Source organism: Poecilia formosa, unplaced genomic scaffold (genome assembly GCF_000485575.1).
Source record: "Poecilia formosa unplaced genomic scaffold, Poecilia_formosa-5.1.2 Scaffold302, whole genome shotgun sequence".
In the NCBI taxonomy this organism is placed as follows: domain Eukaryota; kingdom Metazoa; phylum Chordata; class Actinopteri; order Cyprinodontiformes; family Poeciliidae; genus Poecilia; species Poecilia formosa.
Genome location: NW_006800241.1, coordinates 63,301 through 75,021, shown reverse-complemented (window position 1 = coordinate 75,021; position 11,721 = coordinate 63,301). Strand labels below are relative to the sequence as shown.

Here is an 11,721-nt window from a genome sequence, read left to right as displayed (position 1 = left end):
AACTGGAAGTTGCTGGATGTCTCATTTTCTTACCCTTTCTGAATCAACAATGGTTGGCGGAGCAGACATGTTTACTCACCAGTTCTTCTTCTCTTTGTGGACGATGCTGACCAGGACGTGTTCTCCTCCTCGAGCCAGCCGCTCCCCACAGGAGTCCCGACACACCAGAGTAAAATGTCCCCGCTGGGCTACCGTTCCCTGCTGCAGACCTGTGACCATGACGGAGTGGAAGGTTAGAAAAATGGCATTACTGAATCGTAGCTGCATGGCATCAGAAAATGCACAAGAGATGTAAAATTTAACGTATTCTTACACAGATTTAAACAATTTCGTCTCAAACAAAACATAGCAACCAACCGACACAACAAAGACAAGATAAAAAGTTAGCTGCTCACCTTCTCCTTCAACGGTGCACCTGCTGACGTCCACCGTCCTGGAGTGGATCACGCCCACCAACGGGTAGCCCTCCACCTCTCCTGCCGGCTCCCTGGGCAGGAAGCAGACACTGCCGCCGTCGTCAGGGGCGACCGTCGCTGGGTGGGGGTCATACCCGCTCTCCGCCAGGCTGGTCAGTCTCCTCAGGGTCACTCCTTTAGCACTGAGGATCTCAGCGTCGGAGCCACAGCTCAGCAGCCGCTCCGCAAACTCCACGCTCCCTCTGACGTCCAGCAGGGCCTGCTGCAGCTGCGCCCTCTGCAGGTGGAGGTGGTTTCTGGAGGAAAGAAGTGTTTGTGGTAAACCAAATAGCAGGGCAATAATAGAGGCATTTTTATTACAGAATCTGCTTTTATTATCTACAACAGTGACTACATTATGATACCTATCTTTATTTATTTTCCATATTTAAAAAAAAAAGATTCTCATCTCCTTCTACAAAATAGCTGTTTTTCTCTTTTTGTAATTTGTTCCAACATTGGAAAATAAAAATAAGTATGAGTAGCTCTTTGAATGGAGATGGTTGCTGACCCCTGACCCTAGGAGCATATCGGAATTGTTTTTATTTCCCTGTCTAAAAACTCATTACAGTTGCAGTAATGTCCTACCTGCGTTGCACCCTGATCTCCTCCAGGCGGCGCAGCAGAGACAAGCAGTGAGCCTCCACCGCACTGGTGTACTCTCGTGCGAAAACTCTAATCTGATTGGCGGTTTCATCTGCTCGAACCTGCAAATTTTCTTGAGAAATTTCCACCTAAAGGAGAACCAGAATGCGAAAAATAAAGAGTTATGTTTTACATTCGAACATGAAAATCTAAACTGGTAGCTTATATTGGATAACAATATATAAATGGGTCTTTTTGGGGACCTTTTGCAGCGAGTCCTCCAGTCGCTCCAGACGAGGCCGAAGGCGCGCGCTGACCAGCTCTCGTATCCGGTCGCCATGACGGTCGATAACGTCGTGTGTCGGACAGCAGCGGTGGTCCCGGTGCAGCGTGGCCGCGCACTCCAGACAGACCGGCAGGTCGCAGGGCTGACAGAAGAGCCTCAGCTCCTGCCCGGGGTGAAGGGAGCAGAGGACGGGGCGGCACAGACGACCGCGGGCCTTCAGCTCCGTCACGGCCTGAATAGAATGAGACGCGGTTCGCTTCTGCCGCCTGCAGGTAGGAGGGAGAACACATCCTTCATGAGTCTTCTTCTTCTTTGTGGGTTTTATGGCGGGCTTAGATGTATTATCGCCATCTAGTGTGCTGGAGTGTGGGCTTGAGTATTTTTCTTATCCATTTAAACTAAATTTTTATAATACCGTTTCCTTTGGAAATTTAATTTATCAAATGTTTAAATACCTCGCTCAATTTTAATGTGTCTGAACTATATTTTCTTAATTCTTGTTTATTTTTTTCTCTACTTGTCCTATATTTTACACAGCAAATTATTATATGCTGTACTGTTTCCATGTCCATACCACAACCACATCTACCTGTTGGATGTTTACCCACCAAATGTAAAGTTTTATTTAATCCTGTATGTCTGAGACGTAACCTTGTCATACTCATTCCTTTTGGTTCTTCAAAATGTATGGCAAGATAAAAAAAAAAAAAAAGGTTCTGCTAAACAGCAGAGGTCAAATATGTCAGTGTAGTCACAAAGAACAGGACATTCAGACTGTCCGACAAAGTATTAGGACCATTAGAGATAAAAGGGGAAAAGAGATCATGAGTATGGGGGACAAATTTGAAAAGAAAAAAATGTCTACAGATGTTTTCTACTCAATCTGACTGCTGTTTTCTTTCTTTCTTTGCAAAAAACAAGAGGCAAAAATTTACATCTTTGAAGTCAATAGAGATGAGCCCCAAAATACTCACATCTGTAACTGGTGCAGATGCTGCAAATATAAAGTTTTACAGGCCTAACATTTTACAGTTTTAGTTTTCAAAATATATAAGCTTTAAAGTTTACAATATTACTTGTGTTGGTCTATTCATCCCACTAAAACATTATGGTTTCAGGTAACCTCAAAAAATAAAATAAAGAAAGAGGCATGGATATTTTTTGAAAGGATTTAGAATTATAAGAATTCAAATTTGATTTATTTTTCAGAATAAAGTTTTTAAATTTAGTCCTTTTTTATAGCAAAGCAACACATTGTGTTCTCAAGTGTGTTTAACAATAACTGGTGGAGTTTTGAGCTAAAACCGAGAGAATAAAACAGATTTAGTAACTTTGTCAGACTCCTTGACAACAGTCCAGAAAGTAGGGCCTACTCCCACCTGTGTGCCTGGCGGCAGAACTCGCACAGGTTCAGGCTGCACACCTCGCAGCGGCTCTCGGCGCTTCCTTCGCCGCACAGGTCGCAGCCCAGCGGGCCGTCGCTCACCAGGGTCTCCAGGAATACCTCGTCCAGCGCCAGGTGGTCTGTGCTGAGTCCGGCCGGTCCGGACCGAGGGATGTCCACCTCGGTGTCACACTCTGGGCAGAGCACGGTGAACGAGAGGGAGTCTCGGTCCTGTTCCGCCGCCTCCCCGCTCCTACCTCCGCCCTCCGGTGCGGTGAAGTGGCCCCGCGGAGACGTCGAAAACGGCTCCAGCTGCCCGATGCAGTCGGAGCAGAAGGTGTGCAGGCAGGGCAGGATTTTGGGCTCCCGGTACAAGTGTTTGCACACCCTGCAGACTGCTCTCGGGTTTACAGAAGCACTTTGAGGTTCCGGTTCCGAGCTCACTGTCTGCTTGTCTGCGGTTTCTTTCTGCTCTGACTGGGACATGGTTGGTTTTGGGGGACTTCCTGCGCCAAAATCAGAGCAAAACCCACCGAGTTCAAGCGAGTTGTCAGAGTTTAGAAAAAACTCACCCCGATATCACTGTTGTTCTCTGCAAGTCGCACCGAATAACTGTTTTTCTCACACGAGTCATAAAACTACTTTTACAAACTTTTCTGCCTAATTAAAATCCACTTTTCCTCGGTAAAGTAAGCTGCGTTCAAAGCCGCATGGGACATTTGACACCTCACGAACTAACGGACCAATGGGAAGCTCCTCTCCGCTATTCGGGGAGGTCCATAAACATTCCTGTAGTCTTTACTGCCAAACTGGGACTCAGACAGATTATACTATCAAAATATTTTATAAAAAGTCATAAAATATTTCCAACAGTAATAAAAGAATGCAGTATTTTAATTAAACAAAGAACATTTTTTTTATATTTGAAAAAGGGACGTGTAAATCATAGTATCTTAAACTTAAAAAGTACTTTTCACATTTGCTTATTTATAGAAAGGATTTTGTTTCGCAACTTCTTTTGGGCTTGATTGAAAAAAAAAAATGGAAATAAAGATATTATTCTCAGCAACAGGAATATCATTTAGGTCAGTCTTTCTTTGAAAACATTTGTGATATTATATCAAGTTTAACAAAGTAAAAGCACAACCTGATCCTGTTTATTGTGAAATTAAAGAGAATGTAAAAATGAGATTATTAAAAAAAAAAAATAATACTTTGTGTTCAACTTAACATTTAATACTGGAAGAAGATTTTAATTTGTGGAAATTTTTGCTCTGAAGTCTCTATCTGGCTAAGTTTTTAAAATAATTTTATATGTTGCACATAAAATTACATCACAAACAGTTTAATCCAACTTTTTGTGATGTAATTTCCAGTTTTGTTGCATTTACTTTATTCAAGAATACACAAGGATTTACATAGTTTAATAGGAGAAAAGCTAAAAAATAAATACACTATGGCAAGAAAAACAGACTTCTAAATCATTTTTCTTGTCATCAGTTACAATACAGGTTAAAAATTATTTACATACATGTAATTGAAACATACACAGGAATTAATTAACCAGCACAATATTCCATGACATATATTACAATAAAAATGGAGAGTTAAACTTTAGTTATCACTACTTAAATAAACTGCATCTGTTCTTGAATGTACCCAGAATATAGACAATATTTGACAATGTTTTTAAAGCAAAGATAATAAGGCTGTATTTACCTACACCACATAAAACATGCACAGGACAGATGTAATAATATTTAGATAAAACGAAACAAGCTGGGTTGAAGCGACACTGAAGGTGAAGAAGGTCCTTCCCAAAACACCACTGCCTGGAAGACACACAAGATTAGATACTGAATGTAAAATTGTATATTTTGGTCAAGTTGAGAGCAATTTCCAGGTTTTATATTAAATATTTCTGCTACTTTTCACCTGAATTTATCTATTACAGTTATTCAGCGGTCCAAGTGTTGCACAACCCTTATGTTGAAGATCAAGATTCTTACAATAAAGAGAAGATGTTAAAAAACTTTATAAGACATGTGCCACTAATGGAGCACATGTCTTATAAAGACAGGTGTTCAGGTGATAAGTCAATAACATTATATACTGTATAAATCACACAGTTTGGTGAAGGTAAGAGTTTTTCACCGTCCAAAATGTGAAGCGAAACAACAAAATATGTGTCGAAGTATTGCTTTTTTGGCGTGACGGTGGATCAGGAGGTACATGTTTGTCCTACAACCACTGGGTTGCTGGTTCAAATCTTGTTCCCTCCATCTCAGCCGTCGTGTTTGTATCTTCACAGTCAAAGGTCGTGGTGGTGCAAATAAAACGAGAATCTCTCTTCTGTCAGTCTGCCTCAGGGCAACAATGTAGCTTAGCATCATCAATGGGTGAATGACTGAATGTAGCGTAAAACACTTTGGTTTGCTTGGCACAATGGAAATCCAGGACACTTACCATATATTTTGGGGTTAACAGTATGCTGTATCACATGAGTTTCGTTAATGGTAAATATGATGTAAATTTTCCCTTTGTTCAGTAGTCAAGAGTTCTTGTTATGTCAGTACAAAGGCATCATAAAGGCATCATAACCAAGACTGTACCTGATATAGTTGCTTCGGTGACTGCCACCACTAAGCTGTTTTCGATCCTGCAGCTGTAGGTCTCGCTGACCTTCGCAGACTGTAGAGTGCTCAAGAGACTGTAAATCCCCGGTGAGCGTTCAGTGAAACTTGTGTTTGCGTTCAGTTCATTCCCGGTTTGGTTCAGCCACGTGACGTCTGGTTTAGGAAACCAGCTGCTCGCCTCAGAGGTCAGGATGTTGTTAGAGAACTTCAGTGTCGGCACTGAAAAGACTGCGACAGCAAAGGAACGTATTTATTAAGCACAAGACAATTTTATCAGAAAATGTAATTTAGGGAAACTGAGGGTATACCTGCTGTCCGGAGCTGAATGCTGACTGTCCCATGGGCGACAGAGGACCGAATGGTGCAGGTGTACTCTCCCTCGTCACTGCTTCTCACGCTCCGCAGCAGCAGAGAGGCGTTACCTATGGCTACAGCGTCAGGGAAGACCTGAGCTCTGCCTTTAAACGCTGACGCTTGCCCATCAAGAGCCGGAGCTCTGTTCTCGTAACGATAAACCGTTCCCAGATCCGTTTTCTCCCAGCTGACCGACACCTCACCCAGCCTGTTTGGTTGACTTTCTGCAGAAACATAGCAGCTGAGAATCTGGTCCTGGCCGAGGTTGGCGACCGGTTTGGTGTTGCTGCTCACCACCTTGGACGTGGATTCTGCAGACGACAATTTGGTCTCAAAATACATATGATGTCTTCTAGCCCAATACTTGAATGTTTTTAAGGAGGAAAAACATTTTAGAAGTACAACTCAACACTAGCTGTCTTTCCATTACGAATATGCGCAAAACTTTGAAGATAGTCCACTAACATTGAAAAAACTTAATTTTGTAATTGCGGTGTTTCCATTTCCATTAAATAAGAGCCGCAACTAAATACGTGAATAAGTTTGTTCACCCGATAAGTCAAAGATTTTGATGGGCCTTCCCACTTCCTATTGTCTTCTTCGTCTTTTCTGCAAGTAAATAAAATCCAGTTGTTGATCCCAGGACTCATGTGATGCGTAAAAAATGTTTCCATTACAGTTTTGTGAAATACATTAATTTCTGTACATCTGAAAAACTACCTCATCCTTCGCAAAACGCTTTTATTGAAAAACGTGAGTTTGTTTTCATCAAAACTTCCACGTTTCCATTCAGCAAATTTATTTTAAAAATTCCAATTTGTGCAATTCTATGGAAACACAGTTACTGTTAATAGTGTAACTTCAACTAGAACAAGAAGTCAAACAGAGGTTTGCATATTAGTACGGCTCTGTGCATAAGGAAACATATGGTTTCATGCTTGGAACGCCTTGTGTCATTCCAGCAGCCACAAGGATCAACTGCTCTTCAGTATAAACAAACAGAACATACTGAACACACCCATTGCATGTCTGCCATTGCTAAGCCTGACTGAGTCACTGCTACTACTAATAATAATAATATTAGGGTCTTACTTGAGAAGGCCAGGGTCAAGATGAGGATGATGAAGGCTGCTAACAGGACATTGAGGGTCACCAAGCTACATGTGGAGAGAAACAATCAGGAAACTGGAATGAAACAGGTTTATTAATACATTTACATATGAGAGATGCAAAGTTCCTTGTTTCAGAATATTATTGCTTTTACATCTTTTATTGATTGATGTTATTTATTGTTACACTGGAAGTCTGATAAATGTCCCTCAGTATCCCAGTGGGTTCATTTTAGAACCTTGAGGAAATTACATGCACTTTATGAGGATGTACAAAAAAAGGTTTTACAAAAAAATGTGTCCATATTTTCTTTATTTTTCAAACTTTGAGTTTTTGTTTAAAAAAATATCCACAAAACTAGTACATACTATCACTTATTTGATACACTGTTTTGTCAGTATTATGGTAAGGTGTATATATTCAACAAAAAACAGCTGTAGAGACAACTCATTTCAAAATGTTCAAAAAGTTCTCTTCATTATCAGAACCAAATTTCTGCAAAGCTTACGTGAAAAAAATGATTTGTCCGACCGTAGCCATGCCTCTAGAAGACCCTCTTGTTGCTTAGCTCTGTCCGGTCCAGATATTCTGCTCATGTGCCTCTTATCTCCACAGATAATTCCTGTACACGTTTATCCTGCAGCCTGCATAGAGCGACTGTCTCCTGCTTTCCTCTGCATGCAGAACACAACACCATGAGTAAACATTACTCTTTAGGTGTGGGCTTTGCTCTGTTGTCACAACGCCTCATTTAGCTCTGCAAAATAAAAACTTCAGCGTGACAGGCGGAAGAATTCAGAGTCAGTATCTAGTTTGGTTCATTTTAAGCTAAATGTTCATATTGTTATTATTGCTTTTTTCCAAATGTAGCAAGCATGATCAACGCTAGCTTAAATTCTTGGCTAGCTAACATGTAACCTATTCTGAGGCTTTTTGTAGTCTATGCTACTCCATCTTGTTTATTAAGATCATGTTTACGTCTTTTTAGTGTGTCATAGTTTATAACTAAACCCTGGACCTTGAATGCAACATTTGGTACGATGTTATACGTAAAGTACTTAAAAGTTTATTTACGTGGTACCTTTCCACACTGTCCACAGTCTGGGTCCAACATCTTGGAAAGATCACTCTCCTCTTGGTTCTGGGTTGGGAGACCACTAAAAGTTTCGGAGTTTATAAGCTCAGAATACAGGAAAAGGTATATACTTGAATCAAATCTTAAATATACAATGGACCCTGTAAAGGTCTGACAAAAATGTTAAAATGAAACCCAGATCTGATTGGTGGTCAGTGTAGCTACATTAAAACAGGAGGTGTTTGGGTTTCTGTGGTTGGGCGAATCAGGACCTTCGCCAGCTTCTTCTGACTAAAACAAGTGAATCATGAAGAATATTATGAGGACACATTATGATTGTGACAATAATGTTTCCTTGAATCCATGAGCAAACAGAGAGATGCGACAGTGTGGAGTAGAAACAAATAAAAAAGCAACCACATCAATTTTCAAGTCATGTTCAGAAATTCAACCAACCTCAAATATTCGTGTGACTTGCAGTATGGTACAAGATCCCTGTAATCTTAAACACTCCAAATAGAAATGACTTCAGGAAAACTAACTTTTCAAGATGTTTTTATGAGGTGTTGTCTTTTTATACGTCTGACAAATCAGATGACATGATGGATCGATCTGAGCAGGATAAAACTCTTTTTGAAACACAGACAGAAAACAACAATAATACAAAAGAAATCGTTTTTTAATGTTGCCTTTCTGTAAATATACAATATCTATCAAATATACAGATAAAGAACACTCTTAGGTTGGAAGTTTGTTTTTGTTTTCTCATGCTTTTATTTTGAAGATCACTAACATCTCTCTTTGAGGTCAACATTTTGTAGTTTCTCTTTTTATTTCAGGTCTTATTTAGAGAATAGAAAGTTATTTTTATACTGAAATTAAAAAACTGAATATCTGACATTCTTTGACATCCTTTTATTAATCTGCGATCACATTTAATACAGTTTTTGTTATTATTTACAATAGATGTGAGATGTATAATGGTCTTTTAGGACCATTATAGATATGGGGGGGAAAAAATCAAAGGGTAAATTTTCATGAAAAAAAAACCTCAGATGTCTAATACATTTTCAAGATTTCAGAATTTTTTCTTGCAAATTAATTGACTTTTCAAACTCAGAAATTTCCACAACTTTTTCTGAAAAATTTCTGAAATTAATCTCAAAATGTCAGATTTTTATTTCTCATAAATTTTTGACTTTCTCGTGGAAATGACATTAGGATATTTTAATGAAAAAAGAATAACAGTTACAGTGAAAATAACAGAATCATAGAGCAGTCCTGTCCTTCATGTTATATAGTGTTGCTAAAGAAAGATGGCGTCTATTCTGTTTGTTCTTGTTCATGGTTGTTTTCTCCAGTTTTTTCTCTTTCAACTTCTGTCATGTAAAAGGACGATGCTGAGACATTTCCCCAGACTTCAGAAATTTCAAAGACATTTTCACCATTTTCTAGATGCTCATGGTGCCTGATACTTTTAATGTAGTTCTCACAGAGTTTTTCTGCTTTCTCTTTTGCCATTTTTTGTAGCTCCTCATTCAAATGGTTGCCGACTTCCTCTGCCAGCAGGTTGTCATACACCACGCTGTAGTACGGAGCTCCACATCTGTGCCCCGGTTTGCAGGCTCTCCAAACTTCTGAGATGCTCCAGAGAAACAGAAAACTGCAGCACAGGCCAAGGCCAATGTCCTGAGAGAAAAAGAGAAATTAAATCAAAAAGATCTGAATTTATCTTAAGGGACGGTGACTTTAAGGATAAGTGTAACCTGATATTTTATAATATATTTTAAAGTAAAATCTCTTTAAATAATGCACTGATGTAAAGTCAAAGACTCAAAACCTTTTTGTACTCCTGTCTTCAATCTGACAGCAAATTTCACTAAATAACTGCCAACATCACAGGTTTGGAGAGTTCTGTCTCGAAAAGAAATGCAAAATAGCTAAGATTCTTCTAAATAAGTTTATTCCAGTTACTTGAAACTGACATCAAAACTAATCTGCTTTGAGCTCCATAATCAGTGCAGTGATACTCACAAGTGACATGGTCTTGTAGTAGTCCCGGGTCCGTTCCTCTTCGTAGGTCAGATTTTTTTTGCAAGGCATTCCAGTCTGAGTTGAGTTGAGGTTTGTCCTCAGGCAGAAGTACCAGTCTCCATCAAAGAAAACCAAAGAAATCCAGAGAGCTGTGAGACTGGTGAACCTTATGACCAACTTTATGACGTAGTGCCCGCAACAGCTACTTGGGCAATAGAATCTGAAGACTCGTTGACTGGAAAAAGGTTTTCGGCGGTAAAAAGGCTCAACAATGTTGACGACAAAAGTCAGGATCAAGGGAGGCAAAAACAAGTATAAGAAACCGCTGGGATGTAAACCAGGCCTGCAGGAGCAAATGAAGTGCATGTCAAATACATACTGCAGGATGGAGAAGAGGACAACCAGCAGGAACATGCTGACAGCATGTTGCACCAGTTTCAAGAGCCTTGTGGCGGACTCTGCACCCAATGTTGGCATTTTGTCTGAAGAGTTTGAAGTCTCTGTTGCTCTGGTTGTGTCGACGTCTTCTTGATGTTCTCACCTTCCACTCTGGGTGAAGTCAAAATGCCTTCATCCCTTACGCTGCTTTCCACTTTTTATCTACAACTAAACCACAATAAATGTGAGCCAGTGGTGAACCACGGCGTGCCACTGCTTTCATAATGATGGTGCTGCTTGCTTTCAGTTTTCAGAGATTTCTGAAACTCTGGAACATTTTGTAATTTTAGTCAACATTACACTGAAGAAAGATGTACTTTGGATGCTTATAATTTTGTTTTTTTGTGTTCACTTGTCCTGTCTGTCGTGCTGCTGTCTGTCTTGGTCAGGTCACCTTTGTGAAAGACGTCTTGATCTCAACGGGTTTTTATTTGTTCAAATAAAGGTTTAATAAAAAATAAAACAATCGACTTTGAATTATGACTGCACTAGACTCTTTAAAACCCCAACGCGGTCCGGCAGAGCCGCACTGACACCACGCATGCTTTTGTGTAGTTTTGGGAACTGACGGTCTGACGGGACTTGCTCTATTTTAAAAACCAACGAATCTTTCCTCGTTCCTTGTGTGCAGAAAATATTTTGTTAATGTTTGGCAGAATGAATTTTGATGGTTTTCAGTCAGTTTCCTTTTGCTTTGCTAACGTTAGTGTGGTGTACAAAGAGTGTCTGTTTATAGAAAAGACAAAGTTCAATGTGGTTGTAAAATGTAAAGTTGTAAAATAAATAAATAAACTAAGTGTAGTGGTGATTTGATAAACTTTTTTCGAGTTATTATCCAGTTAGCCAGCAGCCTAACTGGATAATAACCTTTATTAATCTGAAGAAACCCACATGGTGGTTTATGATTTACCCTCCAGTTCAGACCAACACACTGTGAACCACTGCTTCAACATTTGGAGGATGTTTTAATTTTGAAAGTGTGGTTAACATCCATGTTAATTCACATCCCATTTATGTTCCCATTTTCTATTTGACATGCAAACCTTTGACAGACTTTTTCAGCTGTTGGAAAAAAAGTTCAATTACTTCCATAAACAAGTTTCTCTTCCCTTTTTTACTTCCATAACTAATAACAAAATGCCTCAGTTCTATTCTGGACCAACGTAATGGTTGGTTTGTAGTTTTTCTGATTTTGTTTTTGTTTAACTTTTTTCACTCAATTTTTTCCTAAATATAAATTCATTATTATTATTTGAATGTATGAGTCATTTTGTGTCTGTTATAGGGGAAAATTGGGATACCTCACTGTACGATTGTCTATATTTTGATAAATGGATAATATCAACCAACTGTTGATCCATTAA

The 11,721-nt window shown here is 39.5% G+C and overlaps 3 protein-coding genes across 3 annotated transcripts; all 3 read right to left on the bottom strand.

Annotated features, from left to right (window-relative positions):
* Positions 1–75: 75 nt before the first annotated feature.
* On the bottom strand, positions 76–3,702 carry LOC103152171 (tripartite motif-containing protein 45-like). Its single transcript, XM_007572535.2, has 5 exons — positions 2,706–3,702; positions 1,304–1,592; positions 1,044–1,189; positions 396–712; positions 76–209 (listed from the first exon to the last, which is right to left on the bottom strand). The coding sequence occupies exons 1-5, from the start codon at positions 3,194–3,196 to the stop codon at positions 76–78; spliced, it is 1,377 nt and encodes a 458-aa protein (XP_007572597.1). The 5' UTR covers positions 3,197–3,702.
* A 416-nt stretch (positions 3,703–4,118) lies between these two features.
* Positions 4,119–7,639, bottom strand: LOC103152140 (V-set domain containing T-cell activation inhibitor 1-like). The gene is made up of 5 exons (XM_007572495.2): positions 7,319–7,639; positions 6,793–6,857; positions 5,655–6,011; positions 5,323–5,574; positions 4,119–4,542 (listed from the first exon to the last, which is right to left on the bottom strand). Exons 1-5 carry the CDS (start codon positions 7,348–7,350, stop codon positions 4,430–4,432), a joined length of 819 nt encoding a protein of 272 aa, XP_007572557.1. The 5' UTR covers positions 7,351–7,639; the 3' UTR covers positions 4,119–4,429.
* Positions 7,640–9,163: 1,524 nt separating this feature from the next.
* Positions 9,164–10,339, bottom strand: LOC107832985 (uncharacterized). Its single transcript, XM_016660918.1, has 2 exons — positions 9,920–10,339; positions 9,164–9,574 (listed from the first exon to the last, which is right to left on the bottom strand). Exons 1-2 carry the CDS (start codon positions 10,331–10,333, stop codon positions 9,209–9,211), a joined length of 780 nt encoding a protein of 259 aa, XP_016516404.1. The 5' UTR covers positions 10,334–10,339; the 3' UTR covers positions 9,164–9,208.
* Between the last annotated feature and the right edge of the window lie 1,382 nt (positions 10,340–11,721).